The 22075-nt window shown below is 41.7% G+C and overlaps 2 protein-coding genes across 2 annotated transcripts in view; one reads left to right on the forward strand and one right to left on the reverse strand.

The window, feature by feature from the left end:
• LOC307180575 (elongator complex protein 1-like) overlaps positions 1–15114 on the reverse strand; it is a gene marked incomplete at its 3' end in the record, with an annotated part of 40218 nt that extends 25104 nt beyond the window's left edge. Inside the window, 10 exon segments of the mRNA XM_079910959.1 lie at positions 194–261; positions 265–284; positions 593–612; positions 614–687; positions 3254–3339; positions 6618–6698; positions 7363–7444; positions 9151–9303; positions 10096–10258; positions 15036–15114. Of these exon segments, the coding sequence (XP_079767085.1) occupies positions 194–261; positions 265–284; positions 593–612; positions 614–687; positions 3254–3339; positions 6618–6698; positions 7363–7444; positions 9151–9303; positions 10096–10245 (734 nt within the window). The 5' untranslated portion in view covers positions 10246–10258; positions 15036–15114.
• Positions 15115–15220: 106 nt separating this feature from the next.
• On the forward strand, positions 15221–20009 carry LOC307180576 (protein Abitram-like; the record flags this gene model as incomplete). The annotated part of the gene is made up of 6 exons (XM_079910960.1): positions 15221–15490; positions 16621–16672; positions 17277–17402; positions 19463–19627; positions 19707–19776; positions 19872–20009. Exons 1-6 carry the CDS (start codon positions 15394–15396, stop codon positions 20007–20009), a joined length of 648 nt encoding a protein of 215 aa, XP_079767086.1. The 5' UTR covers positions 15221–15393.
• Positions 20010–22075: the final 2066 nt, after the last annotated feature.

Below are 22075 nucleotides of genomic sequence, written 5' to 3' on the forward strand. Positions count from 1 at the left end.
CAGAATCTACTATTCAAACCACATTCAGACTTCATGGAACTAAAAAAGAAAGATACAGGCTTACAGCCAAATGAGAAAAAGTAATTATCTCTTTGTGTTTTATAAACACCTACATTCAATAGGTACCACCACTCCCACCCTAGTACCAAGAAATTCTCTGGGAAGAAGTTACAAGGTTTCTTCTCCCACTCACTTCCGAGCCAGAGCAGGTCCCACTCCTGCCACAGGCTCACTGGCTGACTGTAAAGCAAACTCCCGGCCTCACACTCTGAACTTTCGAGCCCCTGTGTAGTAGATAGAGGGAGAAAAACAACAATGGCAAAACTTAAAGCATTGTGATAAATGTTGTCAAGTCCGAACTTCCAAACACCTTCCTTATTAATAAAAACTGTCATGGTTTCACAAAGCCAATTAGATGAATCTTGTTAAAAATTCGTATCCAACAGGTAGGAGGCTGGGCCAAATAGCCTCAAAGAACTCTTCTGATTCTTAGCTCTATATTCATTTAACACCTAAACCAGCACATCGTTACCTCATGGGTGTAATGAAAGAAAACTCTCAAAGCAAAAGGAAGAAAAATTTATTTCCATACCTGTCTCTGGGCAAACGACTCATAGCAAAAAACTCTCCATCACCACGCCAGGTAACTTGTGGTCTATGGTCATCCCAGGGCAAAGCAGACTCGTGCTAAAGAGAGGAAAAAACACAAATGTTACTGGGGGCCTTAAATGGCCCAGAACCAAACAAGCCTCAGGCTATTAAAGTTAAACCTTTTATATAAGGTTTAAGCTATCTAGAAATCGAGTTTCACAGAATCCTCAGGTACCCTTCCAGAAGGGCCCTTAGACCCAGAAGTCGAGAGAAAAGAACTTAACAAAGCAAAACAAAATCTTTCTCTGGGCATTAAAAAGTGGCCTCCAAGCATAGCAACAGGGAAAAAGAGCTACAGATCTAGATATTAAAAATAACGAGCTGAGGGCTTCCCTGGTGGCGCAGCGGTTGCAAGTCCGCCTGCCGATGCAGGGGACACGGGTTCGTGCCCCGGTCAGGGAAGATCCCACGTGCTGCGGAGCAGCTAGGCCCGTAAGCCATGGCCGCTGAGCCTGCGCGTCCGGAGCCTGTGCTCCGCAAACGGGAGAAGCCACAACAGTGAAAGGTCCACGTACCGCAAAAAATAAATAAATAAAATGACGAGCTGAGGAATCTATCAGGTAACTATACAAGGAAATTATGTTTGTCTAAATTTAAGCGGGTAGAGTTTCATTCACTGAGTAAACTTCGCAACGCTGCACAGAGGAGTTAAGAAGATGAGAGGAAGGTGGGCAGGGAAGAGCCAGAGGAGATAAAGCCAGCAGCAGTGATGAAAACACGGACAAGCTCCGCATTCTGCAGCACAGAAAGAAGAAAGGTTTCCAGTGCCACTTGCACCTCCGTCCCAAAAGCCTTGAAGACAGAAGCCAATTCTGTGGGGTTGGGGACAAATGACCACCTGAACATCCATCATCACATTACAGTGATAGGCTAAGTCGGAATGGTGCTAGTGCCACAAGCTGCACAGTAGGGAATACACAGCAGCCTAACAAGATTTATTCTCAATGAAATCGCCCTGTGGTATACACAAACTTCCTCCAGTGAAGGGTTAGGAGACAATATGAGTTACACGGAATGTAGCCAGAAATAAAGTAAGGATGGAAAATGTAACGGCAGGCAGTATATGATTTCATCTATCCTAGAAGGTCAGCTCAGGGAAATTTCCACATATAATATAGACAAAATGCTTCCATTTGCTCTGGCCTGCATCTGGGGATTATCCTCAATTCCTCTCTCTCTCTCTTACCCTACATCTGATCTATTATCAATAAATCCTGTAGCTCTATCTTCAAAATGTATCCAGAAAGAAGGAAAACATAGTTTCATCCAGGAAGGGAAATCAGAAAAAGAAAGACTAATATATACATATGTAGGAAAAGTATAAAAACATGCATGTGAATGATCAACAGTGAATGCAGGGCAGCAGCTCCTTCTGGGGAGGAAGGGGAAGGGTATCAGGAAGGGATACAGAGTGTTTCATTTCTGTCTGTGATGACTTATTTTTTAAAATGAATATTGGTGATAATTATTCTCTATGTGAAAAAAAAGAATAACAAAACAACTTGGCAATAGAAAGGAAAAAAGGATCTTTCTAGGATGACTCATTCCCTAAGGTCTCTAAACAACTTCAGTTTTACTAGAGCAGAAGAGATCTGTCCATTAACACGCTTTACCTGTGAAACAGAGCAGGACCATATGGTCCCTCTCCACCCCATGTCCTCAGCCTGCCTTTTTTTTTTTTTTTTTTTTTTTTTTTTGCTGTATGAGGGCCTCTCACCGTTGTGGCCTCTCCCGTTGCGGAGCACAGGCTCCAGACGCGCAGGACCAGCGGCCATGGCCCACGGACCTAGCAGCTCCACGGCATGTGGGATCCTCCCGGACTGGGGCACGAACCCGTGTCCCCTGCATCGGCAGGCGGACTCCCAACCACTGCGCCACCAGGGAAGCCCTCAGCCTGCCTTTTGTCTGCAGAAAACCTTTAGCCAAACAATAAGTTTAATCAGAGAAGTGAGAAAATGCAGAAACAAAGGAAAACAGTCCAACATGACTACATAATAATAGTTTAGTCATTAAGCACAGTCAAGGACTTTTTTAGTTTCTCCTCAAGGGGTATAGATAATATTCTGAGCCATATCCTTTGAACTGTCTTATAGATACTGAAACCCCCACTGGGTGGAAGAAGTTAACTACATGATGACCAGACTGTGGCCATGACATAAGCTGCCACAAATCCAAGAATTGGCCTCAAAGAAATGGGAACAAGCCGACCCTGGAAGTAAAGACTAACTGTACTTAATAATCAAGATGATGCTGGTCAGACCCCCACATCACCAATTTCAAGATGACTCTCAGAGCTGCCTGTACTGTTTCTGCATATAGCCCCCTCCCTCGGCCTATAAAAGCTCTTGCCCACTGGTTGTCAGGGAGGGAAGTCGGCCTTTGCACAAAAATCCGCCCCCAACACTCCCACCCCCCGGTTGCTGGCATCCAGCGGAATAAAGCAAACTTTCCTTTCCACCAACCTTGCCTCTTTATTGGCTTTAGAGTGGCGAGCAGCTGGACCCCACTTTTGGTAACACCTGGACACCTAAGAGCTCCTGGTGTGTAAGCAGAACTTCCATTTGTTCCAAAGAAAGTTCTTTATCCATCATACCAAGCTTACCATTTGCAGCTGAAAGGCGGCTTGCCTGCCTTCTGATCCATGGAACTGCGTCTCCTTCCTGCCCCAGCCAACAGTGATGAACTTGCCTAGAGAACAATTGAGTGAGAATATGCAAGATAACCAATAAGCTAAATAAAATAAAAGCAGTTTCATAGCTATTCTTCATGAAGTTGGGTCCTCTGAGACCTCTCAATAAATTGACCAGCAGTCAATATTTTAAAAACCTATGTTCCATATTATATGCTGAAGTGATTTTGAAGACGTTGAAATGCCCTTAGTTTGGAAAGAGCTCTACTGCCATCGTATATAAATTCCCTTGATGACAGTCAGCAATCCATCCCCACTTTACAAGGAGAATGAAACATGAAGAATCTATGCAATACGTCCACAGATAACAAAACATAAAACTCAAGAAGACAAGAGCTGGGAACAAAATTCCGATTGTAAGTGTTCAATCCACTAAATGTATCCAATCTCCCTGCTAGTGTTGGAAGAGACCATGATTATGGAATTCAACCACTCACAGAGACAGAGACCGAGACCCCCTAGTGACAGAGGCCAAAATTAGAACACAGGGCTTCTGCCTTCCAGGCTGGGCTTCTTTCTAAATTATAATGCTGATCTTACCTGAAATATAAAGTCAGAGTTGCTTGAAATAATGCAGCCTTCTGTTGCTGAAGGTAGAACTTAACATCCACCTATAAGACGTACTACAGAGATGCCCCTGAAAGCATTGGCCAGATCCAGGACCCAGTATTTCCCTCCTATAACTGATGCTGATTCTGACGATGCAGGGCTGTTTATAATTCCTATAAATTATGGGTCAGCATGACCATTTCCTGTCTGCTCTGCTTGGGCACATCCAAGTATTGTAGTACCCCAAAGCATACCTTGCTGCTGTATACAAACAGTAGTGCCTATCCTGGTGCAGACCCCTGGGCTTCTATCCGAAAGTTTCCACAGAGAGATAAAGGGTCAAGGAGCAAAGCAAGACAACTTTTCCAGTGGGATCAGATAATAAGTGGTGGAGTTACAGCAGGAATCAGTAAACTACAGCCTGCATCTGCTTTTACAAATAAACTTGTATTGGAACACACTTCTTTAGGTACTGTCTTTTGAGTGTTTTCATACTACATCAGCAAAGTTGAGTAGCTGCGGCTTCCCTGGTGGCGCAGTGGTTGAGAGTCCGCCTGCTGACGCAGGGGACACGAGTTTGTGCCCCGGTCCGGGAAGATCCCACATGCCGCGGAGTGGCTAGGCCCATGAGCCATGGCCGCTGAGCCTGCGCATCCGGAGCCTATGCTCCGCAACGGGAGAGGCCACAAGAGTGAGAGGCCCGCGTGCGGCAAAAAAAAAAAAAAAAAGTTGAGTAGCTGCAACACAGACCATATGGCCTGAAAGCGGAAAACAGTTACTATCCAGTTCTTTACAGAACAAGTTTGTCGACACCCTGGTTAGAAGAAAAATATCTATTCACCACTCCACAGAGTGACTTTTTGTACTGACAAATACATTTCTGAGACCTAAGACCCTGACTTGGACTCCCTCTCCTTTGATTTACTCTATTAGACTTCTTATGGAAAAGTCGGTGGAATGAGCCAGGTCCAGAGCACTTTCCCATGCAAATATGTGTTGGTTACTACCTCTATGACTACCCTCAAAGCTGGATGCCCCAGAGTCCCACCCTGGGCCCTAGATCCAGCACCATACCTGCTCCCTGAGCAGGCACATCTAATCCCAAGACTATAAAGATTCCCCACATGCCAATGACACCCAGTCCACAGCTCTGGCCTCTTCTGAGCTTCAGCCCCTTCTACTCACCTGCTTTACTTGGTGATCCCATACGGCCCTTAAACAAATCCAAAAAGGAACTCATCACCCACCCTTTACAGACCAGCACTTCCCCCACCTTCCCTCTCAGATATTTACATCTTTATTTCCACCACCTGAGCTTCTGGCTAGAGTCCTACTAAACTTTCTTCTTCACCTTACATACCCAAAGCCTATTTATTTCACTTTCTAAACTGGTACTTCTCAAACTAGCTAGGGCAGGAGGGGAACCATGCACATATATTCAAAAAAAGTTTCCCATAATTCCAAAAAATGTACTCCTATCCTCATTGAGAATCAAAATTTTCCTGCATTTTTCCCTTTTCTAGTCCCACACCCACCTTCTTTATCTCTCACCTGGATTCCTGTAGCAACCTCCTACCAGATAACCCTGTCTCGTCTCTTCCCTCTCCACCAATCAATCAATCTTGCATCATCAGAACCTTTAATGACTGATCTCCTATAACTTAATGTCCAAATTCCCTATCAAACTTAATCAAAATCCCTCCCCTTTATTTCATTGCACATCCATGTCCTGTCACTAGGTAATGCTGAAGTACTCATAGTTGCCTGAATAGGCCATGCTGTGTCAAAGGCTTCTATGAAACATCCCTGCCTTGGAATGAACTAATTCACTTGCTTGGACCACTCCCCCACCCTCAACTCTGATTTACCCAACACCAAATCAGCCAAAACTCAGCTCAAGTCGGCGTCTTCTGGGAAGTCTTCCGTCCCCATTACTCCCTTTCTCTCCTTATGCTACCCTAATTCCTGCACATCCTGTTATTATTGACTCCTTAAGGGAAAAGATGAATTAGCCACAGCACCAAACACACTGCTGGGTTCATACTACCTACTCAAACATTATTTCTGAACAAACAAATTATTTTTGAATGAATAAATGAGTAGCACCTTTCTAAATGATTTCTTACTTAGTAGAACGAGAAGTCATGAGGTTAGACCTCAGCAAAAGTTAAAATACCATCTCCCCTATCCTTCTCCTAAATCAGGCCAGCTTCCTGGTGCCCTCAAGTTGGCCAGAGCTTCTTATACTCAATAAGCATCTCCCCTTCAATAGTTCCACAGCCTAATGCCCATATCACCTCAGCTAGATCTTAGCAAGAAAACAATATGATGGTTCCCATGAAAATTCAGGTCTAATCAGCAGGAACAAAAATCAGCTCTCTATCCTGCCTCTCTTGTCTTCTCCCCAAAACTGTACCTCAGAAATGCTCTCCTTATTCTAGCTAGTACAGTCCTTTCCATTAAACACCCCGGCTAAGCCTGTCCTGGGATTTGGGCAACAACTACCCAGATGATTCTAAGCACAGATCCCTATTCCCCAAGTTATTGACCAAGCCAACTCTGAGACTTGGAGAGGCACCAGAGGTATGCCTTTTAAAATCTGGAATGAACTAAAGGAATTGGGCTATCAGACAGTGAATTAAGTAAGGGTTTAAGTTCTTTGGGCTTATGACGTGCCTATTAGTGTGCAAGACAAGTCACAAAATGTTTCAAACAAAGCTACACTTACTTTCACCAAAATCATCCTGGTGGATTTGCTGTTCCATGATTGGTTCAAACTCTTTTGTCACCATAATTAGGGTCTGTTGACCTTGGAGGAGCACAAACAAGAATGATTTTGTTCTCATTTAGCAAATCTGCCATTCCGTAAGTATCTATAGCACTGGAAGCTACTGAGCTGGAGTGGAGGAGCTTATAGTCAAAACAGGGAAGACAGAATTTATTCAAAATGTTCTGACTCTCATTTTTTTAAAGAAGTTTTGACTGGGTACGTCACCTAGTGCTTATTCTCAGCTATTTATGTATGTCAAGCTAACATTAAAGTCCACATAGCCCTCCTCCACTAACTTCAACGATTTAGTCAGCAAGATATCTCTTCAAATGTATACCTCATCAGGGTGCTAGTTTGCAGAAACTCATCTGGAATGAAAAGACTTAAGGGAAAAAAATAGGACTGGGAGAGCAGTTCTTAGAATCAGTTTATTTTATGTAGCAACTCTTCCTCTTAGAGTAGATTAAATATTGCTGACTTTTAAACCATAACTATGGACCTTAGCAGCAACTTTTAAAAACAATATATTAAGAAGTAAAACTAAACTCAAAACCACCACATTCCCTATAGATTATCATGCTGGTATCCTTGTTCCAAGAAATGTTTTTTTTTTGAAACCTAAGCACCCTAAAACTTAAGCCTGTGAGATATTAGGAGTCATGTTTTATAAAAGTCAAGAATTAGGGACCAGTGACATGCTTACCTGTGGCAAGAAGCACCAGTTCTTGGTCAGGACTCCAACTCATGACAGAGATACCACTGGCTACACTCCCGACACATTCCAGCTGAGAGAGACATTTCAAAATGTTAAGGGAGATATGAAAATATAAGCATCTCAGTAAATATTTACTATGACCTTAATCAAAACAATTAACAAAACACACAAAGGTGAAATTATTCAGTGAACACTTATAACAGGTATTAAACACTTTTAACAGGTATTAAAAGACCAGGCATGATACAGACCATAGGGACTGGAGGTGACTACGGCCACTCCATTCCTCCCGTTAAGGAGATAAAAGAGAGATAAAAGATGCCTCTACAGCAGGGTTAGGGATGTAACCGAGGTCTCTGGGAATTAAGTGGGGGCCCAGAGCAGAGACTGACAAACGGCCCCGGAGAGTCCAGGAAAGCTTCTCTGAGGAGGTGCTTTGAAGGGTAGGAATAGGGCTAGGAGGAAGAGACTGGGGGGGGGGGGGTGTGGAAATGTGCAGTTAAAAAGAGCTGTTAAAAATCAGCTGCAACTAGAGCATAAGGTATATATACACACAGGAATGATGGGGGTGGGAGGTGAGGCTAAAAAGGAATTTGGGGAACAGATAGTGAAAGGTCTTATAAGGCACAATAAGGAACATGGATTCTGTCTTGCAGACACTGTGATGCCACAAGCATGGAGGATCAGCACCATCTGGTGGAGACCAATGGATTGGAGGAGCTCAGTAATTAGGAAAAAGTTCTACAAAATGTTTTGAAAGTAAAAGCATACCTTTTAAATGTGAGATATACTAATTAAGTTATACTTGATGGCTTTGATATTTATCACCATGAACTGAGAACAAGATTTATTGTTTGACTAAATGGAACCGTTAAAAGCAAAGGTGCCAGAGTTAGACTGCCAGGGTTTAAATCCCACCTGATAACTGTTTGACCTTGGCCTAGTCATTTAAGCCCTCTGTGCCTCAATTTCCTCTTCTGAAGAATGGAAAAACAACAATCTACCTCATAAGGTTGTAGTGAAGATTAAATACAATTTTGCGTGAAAAACACTTGAAAAAGTGCCTGGCACATTGTAAACATTTAATAAATGTCAGCTGCTATTATTGTCCTATGATTAGTAATATGACTTGTGATACATCCATGTTAAAGAGATCACAACTAAGGGAGTAATCAACAAAGTTTAAAAAGCTGTCAAGAAGGTGAGGATAGAAATCCAGAAACTCAGCCTTATGCTAAGTAGAGAAGGAGGCAAATGGTTGAAATCTATCTTCTCTGGTAGTCACAAGATGTGCACATAATGATAGCATTATCACCTTAGCACCTGTAGTTCAGGGACTCTTAAAAGTTAGCCATCAAGGAGAGGCTTACTCGGCATTCATAAAAGAAAACATAAGCCATATAAACACTTCAAAGACTTCATAAATCGAGAAATAAAGGTTACAACTCAGGATCAGATTCTAGTAAGAGGTGAGCTATACCATACAAGAATGGCCAGGTTTGAGTTTTTGTTAAGTTCTTATTTGGAATGTTCTGATTGTTCTAATTAATAAATGCACTAGACAAAACTGACTTTTAGAAGAATCCTGAAATATAGCTAAAGCCATGCCAACAATTTTCTGTAAAGACTTATATAATGCAAAGACTTTAACTTGCAAAATGCTTAAATATTATGGCTCCTGACATTTTAAACTTCTACGAAAAACTAGTGACATGAAACAAAAAAAGGCATTTGAGGATGCCTAAGATTTCCTCCTCACTGGTCTCTTCCACTTACCTGGTGTGTGTTGAGATTGCAAAGTAGGACATCTCCAGAGGCTGTGGCCACACACACAGACTCGTGATCCAGCAACTCCTGAATACCAACAGTGCAGCCACTTCCATCCTCTGGGAGAAAGACTTCTGCCACCAAAGGAGTGTCATTTTTCACCTTTCACCAAAACAAACAAATATGCAAATTAAGTCAATCTACTTTCAAAAACAATTCACAACACTTCCAGAAATACTTTTTAATGTTTCTTTTATAATATAAAAGCTTTCTAAAATGTTTTTTCCTAGATTAAAACCCAAACTTTCATTTGAGAAATATCACAACACTACCACCTTTAACACAAAACACAGTTAATATGACCTTTGTGGCACGCAAACATAAAAGCCTGGTATCTTTGAAAATATCCAATAAAACATGAAGCTGATAACTATGATTTCCTAAAATGGACACGGTATGGGGAAAGGGGACTAATAATGTAATCACCTAAAATACATTAGTAGCAAACTATAATTAAGGGAAGATATCAGAATCAACCTAAAGAGCTTTTAAATATACATAAGCTCAAGCTCCAGAAGTGAAGATTCTGATTTAGTTGGCATGAGATGGTGACTGAAACAGTTTAAAAAGCCCTACAGGAAATTTTCATCTGCATTCCCACTTAAGAACTGTTAATAGATAGTATTTACATGGTAGAAAGGGTAAAAAGTAGGGCACCCCCACAAAATACAATGTCAGAGTTTTGCCAACGTAGATTAAAACAGAAGCAGACTAAAAGATAGGGTACTAGTTAAGTTATGCCTAATATGACATCAGTATAAAGCGAAGGGAGTATTCATTTGGCGGGACATAAATTCAGAAAGATTTAAAGGACATAGTATTTGGGGAAGCAAGTTTGGAAAAAGACAAGTCAAGAGTCATGCCAAGTGCTAGCATCCTCCATCAGTAACTTACCTCTCTTGTGACAGTGTCCACTTCTATCAGTCCATGTTCTGAGCCAAGGAGCACTGTGTCTTGTTCAGTTCGGAGAGAGAAGCACTGAGGTTTCCTTGGAGCCTGAATATCCCTGAACTCCAAGCTCCGAAATAACTTTAGATTTCTCATGATGAAGCGACTCCTGAAAGAAAAGTACAAATATCTCTCTTTCTAAACATCTTTATTGGAGTATAATTGCTTTACAATGGTGTGTCATTTTCTGCTTTATAACAAAGTAAATCAGTTATAAATATACATATGTTCCCATATCTCTTCCCGCTTGCATCTCCCTCCCTCCCACCCTCCCTATCCCACCCCTCTAGGTGGTCACAAAACACCGAGTTGATCTTCCTGTCCTATGTGGCTGCTTCCCACTAGCTATTTTACGTTTGGTAGTGTATATATGTCCATGCCACTCTCTCACTTTTTCACAGCTTACCCTTCTCCCTCCCCATATCCTCAAGTCCATTCTCTAGTAGGTCTGTGTCTTTATTCCCATCTTACCCCTAGGTTCTTCATGACCTTTTTTTCCCCTTAGATTCCATATATATGTGTTAACATATGGTATTTGTTTTTCTCTTTCTGACTTACTTCACTCTGTATGACAGACTCTACGTCCATCCACCTCACTACAGATATCTCAATTTTGTTTCTTTTTATGGCTGAGTAACATTCCATTGTATATATGTGGCAAATATATACAAATATCTCTGGATGAAGCTTTTATTTCTCTGAGAAATAGAAACAGCTTAGTAGCAATAAATGACACTCCAATATAAGCAAAATGATTCAGGGAGCAGAGAAATTAGAATAACCAAGAAAAAAAAGGAAAAATAAATGATCTAATCTGAACCCACACAGAGATGAGTGGTAGCAACATAGTCAATTGTGTAAATCTATGGTCTACAAATTGAGGCTGTGAAATCTATTTTACGGTCTCACTCTTTGAAAGAGGCAAGATTCTCAACTTCAGAGTTTTCTCTTCAAAAAAGATTTAAGATCAGTTATTCTGCAGGAAAGTTGAGAAGAATGCAATGAATGAGAAAACACTTTATTTTTGCACATGAGGATGTTTTCATAACTTGACAGATTTACAAAATAATATAAAAATCCACATATATATCCTGGCAGTTGAAGAAAATAAAATTACTTTAATACCACCAACTACATTTATTTATAATCTGGCTCTATATCTTCATTAAAAAATTAAAATTGAAATCAAACATAGAAATAAAGAAAAGCATTTATGGGACCTCCCCGGTGGCGTAGTGGTTAAGACTCTGCACTCCCAATGCAGGGAGCCCGGGTTCGATCCCTGGTCAGGGAACTAGATCCCACATGCATGCCGCAAGTAAGAGTTTGCATGCTGCAACTAAGGAGCCCACCTGCTGCAACTAAGTAGCCTGAGTGCCACAACTAAGACCCAGCACAACCAAATAAATAAATAAATATTTGTTTTTAAAAAAAGAAAAGGAAAGCTTTTATTGCTCTCAGGGAGAAAAGAAGACACTATGAAATTACAACAGTATACTTCAAAATGATGACCAACAAGTCGAGGAGCTTGATAACCAGATATAACTACTTCACATTACTCCACTTTCCCGGCCTGATTTTCACCAGGGCAGTAGAAAAGCTGAGAAAAGAACGATCAATAGGAAATCTACTTTGGTCTGGCAAAATCAGACTTGTTTTAACATATAAATTATCTAAGAGGGAAAGAGAAAAGTTAACGTGCTGTATATTTATATCCAGACCCCTTTAAGGTTTATACTATAATTGGAAGTCCCTAACTTATGGTAGGGGTGACAATTACACCGTCCACACTGGCCTTCTTGTCACCTTAATCCAAGGTGAATTCTCTCATCTTGCATTTCATACTTATGACAATGAAAGTATAAACATGAGTTAACCCTTATACTACATAGCAGATAAAATGTTAAGTGTAGTATGAGTGAGACAACATAAAATGTGGGTTAAGAGGAAGGCAAGCCCACACATGGTGGAAGCGAGGAAGAGAATCAAGGCAAACAATGGTCTTGTAAGCTTTCATGACATTTATATTCAAGAACTTCTAGAAATTATTCAAACCTGTATTACACCATGAAGACTTTTTATTTAGATCTAATTCTATATAGAAAGCTTGGGTTTTTGAAAGCATATAAAAATTACATTATCTTTCATCTTGAAATAGCATAAAGATGACCACTGACATAGATCTGAGAGGATGGGTAGATTTGAGATGAGAGGATGTCTGACTAGAGGGGAGTAAACACGGGACAGAGTAGCAAGAGATGAAAACAGGCGAGAGAAGACCAGGTGTATTTCATCCTGGTTTAACTAATAATAATTATGCTGTTATTGTTGCCATGATCAGAGCATCAAAATGTCTCCCTGTGAACTTGGATTCTATTCACCAACAATCTGTGGAGCTCTGGGGTCCGTGGACCCCAGCATAAGAATTTGGAAGGCAAAGGCAGAAGGAGCTGAGGAGGACTCCCTTTTTCCTGTTACCTTGCTGTTTCAGTCAATATCGCCCCAGCAATGGGCCTTCATCCTTCCAGGGGCCCTTGGTCCCAGCCTCTAGCACTCCCATGACCAGCATGATAACAAGCACCCCAGAGGTACCAGCACTAACCAGGCAGGTGCTCCCCTCCAGGTGCCTGAAATCTAGTAACATGGAGCTACTCCTCTGAATTCCAGAGTTATCAACATCAGCTTTATAATGCCTCTCCTCCAAGGTTAGGTCATGATAGCCCCAATGGCTTCCCTTGTTTTGATCCTCAGACCTAGCTAAGTGTTGTAACTTCTTCCATCAGTTTACTTTTTTAGTTACTTCACTGCTCCCTTTTGCTCTTTGTTCCTCCAGCAGCTATTTAACCAATTCTTCGTTTTAAATTCTGTTGAAATATTGTGTGGTTTCTGCTTTCCTGACTGGACCCTGACTGACAAACATATCAAACAACCTGAGTTTTCAAATCACTGAGCTTTCAAAATCCCCGGCCAAGTGTAATAGGGAAGAACCTTTTGTATTCCATTACAAGTTAATCACTAAAGGGATGCAGCCTATAAGCTTAAATTATACATAATCACCCAACTCTCAGAACCCTGACTCCCAGGTAATGAGCATTAAGCTAAAATACTTTTGTTTAGCTCACAAGAAACATCCTGACCAGGCCCACCTGTGAATGACTGCAGGGAGGAAGAAATTAACACATAACCCTCTGGAGGCTGATGGGAACCAGGAAATGTTTGACTTTACTCACTCCACTTTTAGTATAAAAGAAGCCTGAATCCTAACTCAGGCAAGATGGTTCTTTGGGGGCACGAGCCCACCGTCTTGGTTTGCTGGTTTTCCGAATAAAGTCGTTATTCCTTGCCCCAGCAACTCGTCTCTCGATTATTGGCCTCTCGTGTGGTGAGCAGTACAAGCTTAGACTTGGTGACACAAGGGCAGCTCATCATTCATCTCCTTCCTCCCCAACCCTTCCAGCCTCAAAATGAACTTTCTAAAATTTCACACCTATCATCCTTATTCCCTTACCTTCTCAGAAGTGTCCTACTCTTTTTCAAGACCAGCAAAGGAGAACCCTCCAAACTCCCCCAGGACCTTGGCTTATCAGTACCCTTTCTTTTACATCTGCAATCTCCAAACTCCCCTGCCCTCAAATGAATCATCCTTTCTCAGCCCTTAAATGCGCTAAAGATCTCTCCACTCCATAGATCAATTCTGGATCCTCTCTGAAATTTCTGACAACGCCTCTATTTTCTTCCCTTGCTCCTTCATCCATCCACCTCTTGGCTAATTATCATGCCCATGACCACAAGTACCAAACAGATCACTAATATGCTTAGTAGATCTAAATGTCTAGCCCTGACCCTCCCTAAACTGAACACTAAGCTCACATTCTCAACCTCCTGCTGTTACCACAGGGATTTCTCAAAAGCACATCAAATGCAACCTGTTAAATGAAGTACCTGCTATTCTCCACCAAACTAATTTCCCCTCTGGGGATATGGCATTCCTACTTTCTCTGTCCTCCAAGCTGAAACTGTGTGTCTGCTTCCCTTTTGCCCACACTTTCACAGTAAACTATTCACTGGTTACTGCCCTGCCTGTCAGTGTACAGTTTGAATCCTTTACATAGTACGTAATCCTACGATCCGGTTTGTGGCCTACATCAAATACCGACTGAGCACTTGCTAAGTGCTAGTTTGGACAAGAGATGACTGACAGTCACTGCCTCCTCAGAGGTCACAGCTTAACGGGGGAGAGGGCCACATAAGATACCACGTTACATGGAAATGCACGGGGACAACATCTCCAAGGAAAAGTTGCAGATGCGAGAAGGGACTCGCAGCACAGTACCTAAACTTCTCTCTACTACCGTCACCTTCTATCATGCATTGTTGCGCTTTAATTGGTGCATATCTTGGTTCGGCGGTATGGTCTGCAACTGCAAGGAATCCGGAGACTGGGTAAGTGTGCAGCTGGGGGAGCAGCATGTCATTCCCCCTCCTGCCGCGCCGCGCAGAGCGCACTGATGGCCGCGGGTGCAGCAGGCGCCAAGTCTGCAGAAAGAGGACTCAAGGAGGGCAGAGGTGGTCAAGCCGCACTTCACTCCCAGACCAGCAGCAGGCAGCGGTTGGGCGCTAAAGGGTCCCCTTCATCAGGACACCCTCTGGCGGACAGGGCCCGTTTCCGTGCCCCCACCCCAGCTAGGTCGCTCGAACGCTCACCTACGCCGCGCTCTGAGGACCCCCAAACAGCGGTGCGTCCGCCCAGGGCTGCGCACGGGCCTCTCCCTGTCCGCTGCTTCTGAGCTCTCGCGACGCGCACTGGGTCTCCGAGCCGCCGGGCCGCTCGACCCCCTCAGGTAGTGGCTGAAGCCGGGCGAAGGGGCGACCGGCGAAACACTTACTCGCAAGCGAAGATACTCCGACACGCGCCGAGCGGCGCGGGAGTGACGCCGCGAGGCAGGGGGGCTGTAGCCTGCCTTCTTCGTCGCCCCGCAAAGATTTGTGAGGAGCGGCGCTGGCCGCTGCCCCCTATCCCTACGTCCTACTGACTAGCCTATTGTGTTTGAACCCCGCTTTGACGTCAGACCCCAAAGCTCAGTAAGTGGCACCGGTAGGTGGAGCCTGCAGAGCCAGGGGAGCAGCAGGCGTGCGCACAGCGCGTGTCCCGGGCTACACGCCGGAAAGACACCTTCCTCCGTGGCAAGCGGGAGGAAGAGTAAAGGCCCCCAGGGGGCGGGGTTTGCAGCACCTGAGGTCGCCATGGCTACCGAGCCCGAGACCCCTGAGGCCGCCTTGGCTGCGGAGCCCGCGGTGCCATCGCTTGTGGATCGTTACTTCACTCGCTGGTACAAAGCGGGTAAGTGGAGAATAATAGTCTCCTCTGGGCCCAATTTGTCTGACAGTATAGGGACTATGATGACAGATCATAAGCCACACGCGCCCTCCCCAGCGCTTCCTCCCTACGTCAGAAGGAACTGGATCTCTCTGTTCCCCTGTAGGCCAAGGGAATGGCATTTGCAAAGACGTGGAAAACAGCAGGGTGCATGCTGGGTAGGGCGAGCGCAGTGCGAGTTCATGAGGTTGGGTTGCTTGCGGGAAGATGGTAGACTAAGGTGAGATCCCCGAGGGAGGCAGGAGCTGGGTTGCAATCTCCATGAGTGCCTAAAGGGATTTGAGGGGCTCAGTCCTCCAAGAAGAGGCGATACATAAACTGATTTAAATGGTAGCGGTCTAAACTAAGGTAGAGGCATAGGGATGGAGAGAAGAGGGTGGGTTAGAGTAGAGTCATTTAGAAAGCAGAATCTAACAGTTTTACTTAAAGGAAGTCGCTGGTATTACACATTTGCCACTTAGAAGTAGGTATCCTGTTGTATAGCTTTGTGTACCCAGCAAATATCAGTGATGAGAGCATCGTTGGGGACCCTCCTGTAACCCAAATTCCTCCCATTCATTTAGGAATAATATGAGGTGTACTCATCTTTTACAATATTGAAATATTTTACAATAGCATACGTTTTATTAGCCAGACTTAGTGTAACCGACCGTCTGGTTTACCCTGGATTGAGGTGTTTTCCGGAATCCATTACTTTCAGCGCTAAGATCAGGACAGTCCTGGGCGAACCAGGATAAGTTCGTCTCTCTAAAATCGACCAACAAAACATGCTACTAACTTAAATAAAGAATACATTACTAATCACTTTTTTTCTAATAGAAATAATGATTGTACTCATTTTAAAGTGAGGATAAAAAAAGGTGGAGCAAAGAGTTAATCATCATTTTAACATCGAATGAAGGATTCCATCTGGACCAGATATCTTTAAATACTTTATGGTAAGCCTTTAGGTATATCGTTTTGAGTAATGAAGGGATACCAGTGTTGTATGTGTCAAACCTTCATAATTAACTACCTCTATGAACCAAAGAAAGTACTAGGCAGTGGTAGTAAATATTGATTCAACAGCCATCAGACTCATTCATTTCTTCTAGATGTCAAAGGAAAACCCTGTGAGGACCACTGTATACTACAACACTCTAACCGGTAAGAAAATTGGGAATTTTAAATTATCAAAAAAAATTTTTTCTGGCATTGTAGCCTGGTACGGTCTTGTATTGAATAAATATTCATTAAATGATTATCTTCCACTGTACTGAGATGGTATTATTTATACTAGGAGTTTGGTTGACAAGAATGAGTCTTGCAATGCCTACGCTAAACAAATAAACTTGGTTACCCAAACATCCAAATGGAGGACCACACCCTCAGTCGGCTACTACCTCAAGTAAGCAGCCTGTGCCTAACCACTGAATTGCCTAAGCCCATGGAGAGGGCTAGGGTAGAAGCACAGATGGTATCCTGTACATACCAGCATGCCTTACTTTTCTCTCTTCCTCCTCAGTGCTGTCTAAACACCTCTGGTACTCTTCCCTTTGGGGGAAGGAAATTCAGTCCCATTTTCTCCATTTTTATTACTGCATTCTTTTCTTCAGTTAAGCTACAATAGTAGCCAGAGGAAAATGGGGGGAAATGATAGGCTGACTAAACAAATGTCAGCTCAGCTATTCTTGTGCCAGTAGGAATATGGTGTTATAGGAGGAAGAATCATACCAAGCAATAATACAGGATCAATTTTTGCTCCTCTTAGAATATGTGTCATCACACTGGCAGGATCCCATCTAGTTCTTCGAAGTGGAAAAGCAATTAAAAGCATTTTCTATCAAATCAGTACCAACTGTAGCAGACTTCAGAACAAAGTCTCTGGGAAATTTAAGCGGGTATGTTCCTGTATTTCTCTATTTAAATCCTCTATTATCATAATAATGATAGAGCCAGCCAGTCTTAGAACCCAGTAATGTATGCTCAGCATACTTCCCTGGCAGTTAGAGATGACTTTAAGACTATGTAAACTCTAAAGAAATTCTCAGGCCCCCAAAATGAAGTATTTCAGAAGGTATATTATCTGTCATATTAGCTTCTGGGCCACCATCCCTATCATCTCCAGGATGAAGGATGGAGAAGCTGGGCCTTTGAAAGAACAACTCTAATACCAATATAACAAGATATTTTGTCCTTTCTAGCTTTGTTAAGCCAGTATTTCGAATTCTATAAAATTTAGGTGATCAATACTTCTTTATCGTATATTTTCACATGTGAACTTAAAAGTAAAAAAAGTCCTGAGGTAGTGAAAAAAAAATCAATCTGAGAAAATGTACAGTATTTGCTTCGTATCATTGCCCATTCCTAAATCACTGCCAATTTAATACACATCTAGCTACACCCTCCTCCTCCACGTAGTATTTAGTTATAGAAAATGTTACCTCTGCCCTCTACACCTTTAGGCAGGATGGACATTTTATTGTTAAAGGAGGGTATCACACCAAGGACAACTCATTACCATACTAAACTATCCTGACAAACCCCCCTGGATAGGAAAGTTTCAGTTGGTGATTTAGGTCCCTCATTTACTGAGTACATACTAAGAGTTTCTGCTAATTACCCTCAGTGTTCTGGAAGACCCTTGTTTATACTCCCCTTTGTAGTCCTGAAGGCCCCTAATAACCTGCCTTATAATTATTGATTTTTCCTCACTCAAGAAGCAAGTGGACTTTAAAAAGCATAGACCATTCTTAAAAGTCTACAAATTGCAAGTAAAACAGTTAGTGCTTGTGATGTTCCTATGATAAATCTTTGTCCAAAATAGTAACACTGTTGTTACTTCTGAGGAACAGAGAGAGACCTGCATATGGAACCCACTGTAGATAAGCTTTGATTACATCTCAGCACTGCCCATCATTTATTCTCCCATGGGAGGTGACAAAAAGGGGTTAAAACACTTCTTTCTGACACAGAGCCAGTGGTAGACAAAACATCTGGGACAAGTCCCCAGCCCCTCCTCCTAAAAGTGGGGAGTCACACTGACTAGTATTTTGAAACGAAGTACCCACAGGCAGAGGAGTGAGGTGCATGCAGTAACACCTGAATGCTGTCTAATAATGTTGTGAGTGGGAAAGAGGCCATAAAGAACAGCATCTTGACCTCAGATGTTCACTGCAGTAAAAATTCCTGGGAAAAAAAGGGCAACACATCAGACATGCTTGCATCCATTTCCCATGAGCCTCCTTGTATTGGGTTGGCCAAAAAGTTCGCTCGGGTTTTTCACATTAGGGAAAAACCTGAATGAACTTTTTGGCCGACTCAATAGATATTTGTCAGAACCTCCCCAGATGTATCCATACAGTGGAGTACATGAAAGTATAACCGTGCCACAACATTTAAACAGACATATGTCAAAATGTAGTATTTGCTAGCGGGTTATAGGATAATGGGTAAGTTACTCTTATCTGCTACTTAAAACTTTTCTGTTTTCCAAATATTCCTCAAATTGCATTTTTTTAAATTAGAAAAATATCCCTTCTTCAGAAAGTCTTAGTGATTGACCTAATAAAGAAGTTCCTTTCTCTGTTAAGTTCTAATATAAAAATAAGGTAGGAATCTTAATGAAACTAACTTTGTACAATATTGCTGTCATTCTCTATAATGTTGAATTTTATATTACTGCTTATTGGTAAGATTTTCCTACCCTTTTGAAATCTTTACACTGGGCTATGTGCAGCTTTCTCATGTACAGTTAAATATAAAGTATAATAAGTTAAGATAAAATATATTCTTAATATGTACTAAACTACCTATTATCACATTTGTCTTAGCCTGCTTTTTCCTCTAGAGCCTAGGGTGGTGCCTAGCCCATAGAGGCATTTAGTATATAAGTATTTGAATAAATCAATGGTTTTTCTGTACTTAAGTCATTTTTATTTAAAATGCTAATTCCAGGAATATATCCTATTGTGACTCTGAGGGCTGCCTCACAAAGGAAAGTGAAAATGTACATCAATTAACTTTTTCTTCCCTTTTATTATCGGGGGCACAGTTTCTAACAGAACTTGCACCTCTGTGTAAGATTTACTGCTCTGATGGAGAAGAATACACCATGTCTAGGTGAGTTACTTTTTAACCACAATTTTGGGGAAACAAAGAAGGTAATATTTTTCTTCAAAGCAATTTTTTCTTTAAATAGCTGTGTTAGAGGATGGTTGATGGAAGTGAATGAAAGCATTCTCCATAAGCCATCTATTCTTCAAGAGAAGGTAAAAGGGTCTGGGGAAGTAAGATCCCATCCACATACTTTTTATCTGGTTTTTTTTACCGTTTGACCGTATTAAGTATTCTATTTCCCTTCTAGCCATCCACCGAAGGCTACACTGCAGTTGTGTTGCCCAAGTTTGAGGAAAGTAAAAGCATAACAGAAGGGTTACTGACACAAAAACAGTATGAAGAAGTCGTGGTGAAAAGCATCAATGCCACAACAGCTACCTCATGAGGATTAAGATTGAGTAAAAACAACAGGGCATTCTTATCCTTACCTGGCCTACGAGTTAGTGCACTAAGGAAGAACCAGAGGCGCTGAAGCATCCTTCACACCGGGCTATCTGCAGGGAGGCCTGATCTTAAAACCTGACCTAGTTTTCCTTCTTTATCTTGCATAACAAGCCTTGATTCCATTTTGTCTCCAACCTCCCAGATCTGCCTGCCCATGTACTCACTCTGCTCTTCTTTTGCTTTTCTCTTTCTAACAACTGGCAAGTGAGAGGCATTTTTCTGATTAAAAACCAACAAACGAAGCACTTTGAGGACAATTTGAAAAGACAGAATAGTAAAAATAATTTACCCATCATCCTGTAACCCATTAGTAACTACTAGGTTTTGATATAATTCTGTTTGAATATTATGTCATGGTTATTGTTTTTGCCTCAATTTTCCATCACTTTGAAGTTGAAAAACAACAACTGGCCTTTCTTACCCAGTCTGCTTCAGTGTGACACGACCGAAACGTCTGGTCCCACCCCTTTTGCCCCAACTGCCTCCCTCAGGTTGCCGGGAAGAGGCAGGGTGTAGAGTGTACCTTCTCTAAGTCTATGGGTTGGCCTTCAGCTCTGAACAATGTAGCACTGTAACACTGGCTTCTTAATGAAGGACACATGAAAAGGCTTTGAAAGGGGCTTTGCTAACATGGAAGTATCAATATTATAATGTGGTATGAAGTAACACGTGCATTTGTGGTCACTCAGTCTCACACTCCAGTTACAGGGTCACCAGCGAAGAAGTTCCCGAGAAGTTCCTGGAATTCAAAGACACAGGTGCTTTTGAACAGAACAAAAACTTTCACATCATTTAAACAATAAACAAAAAACTCTGAATTCATGGTTTAAGATTGTATACTTGTTTACATTGAATTTCAAATAAAAGGACTTCTTTTAAAATTGTTATTTTTCCTTAAGGGCTGCAACATATACATACATATAAACATTTCTGTTTTTAAATAAAACCATTATCCTTGAATTTAAATTCTTTTAGTTCTCCATCGTCTTTTGCTGTTCAAGTCAAAAGTTATCCCTTCCCCACCCCTACTTGCATTTAAATTAGAGAATATTCTCATTTGAGGTATGTAAAATATTTTGTAAATAAAAATTTTAAATTATTTTTGACTCACAAGGAAACTTCTTTTAACCCTAACTCTCCCCTAAGTAAACCCACTAGACATGATACAGGTAGTAACTATAGAAACATCTACTCTGATAGTGTTGTGAGCTGAAAGTGTAAGCACAAACCAGCAAATCCCCATTTCAGGTAGCACAAAGGGTTCCCAAAGGTTTCATAAAACAAAAATACTAAAGATAGTAAAAGAATTATATATCTATTTTACATATAACATTACCTCACATCATTCTCCCATTATTTCCATTGTAATTTAAAAGAATATTTTGGTTTCAGGGAATAAAAATCATGTTTGATGATTTTTATAAAGAAATATTTTATAAAGGTCATAACCAAGCTGAGTGCACCCCATTTTCTCTCCGAGGCCTACAGTAAATTCAAGTTTCCTTCAATAAAATATTGACTAGCTAATTCGTAGCACTGTGGTTCTTCAGGATCTTGTGAATATTGACTGTGATGGCTGACTCAGATAATGATCATCAGACGAGCTTATAGAACTACTGCCGTTTGGCAACTGACATGTCCCGTTAGATTTCAAAATACATTTCAAAGCATTGGGATACAAGCCCCAAAAACCAAAGTTAACTATACTACATCATAAGGACAGAACTTATAACCAGATCCTTCAATCAAAACCCACCTGACAAAAACAAAAGCTTTAAACCCTAAAATTAAAAAGACTAAAGTCATTTATTTAATGAATATTCCAAAGGCACATATGTATACTTACTCAGAAATTATTTTGAACAGCTTAGTTCAAGTGTTCTCTGTCTTCTATCTTCTGCTCCATCAATTACTACTGAGAAGTACAAAAACTGCTTTTCAAGCCAGTAAGATAGGCTTAGGATTCCAGCTAATATCAAGGGCAGACAGGCCAGCTATGCTAGAACA

The sequence above is a fragment of the Stenella coeruleoalba genome, assembly GCF_951394435.1.
Source record: "Stenella coeruleoalba genome assembly, chromosome: X".
Classification (NCBI taxonomy): domain Eukaryota; kingdom Metazoa; phylum Chordata; class Mammalia; order Artiodactyla; family Delphinidae; genus Stenella; species Stenella coeruleoalba.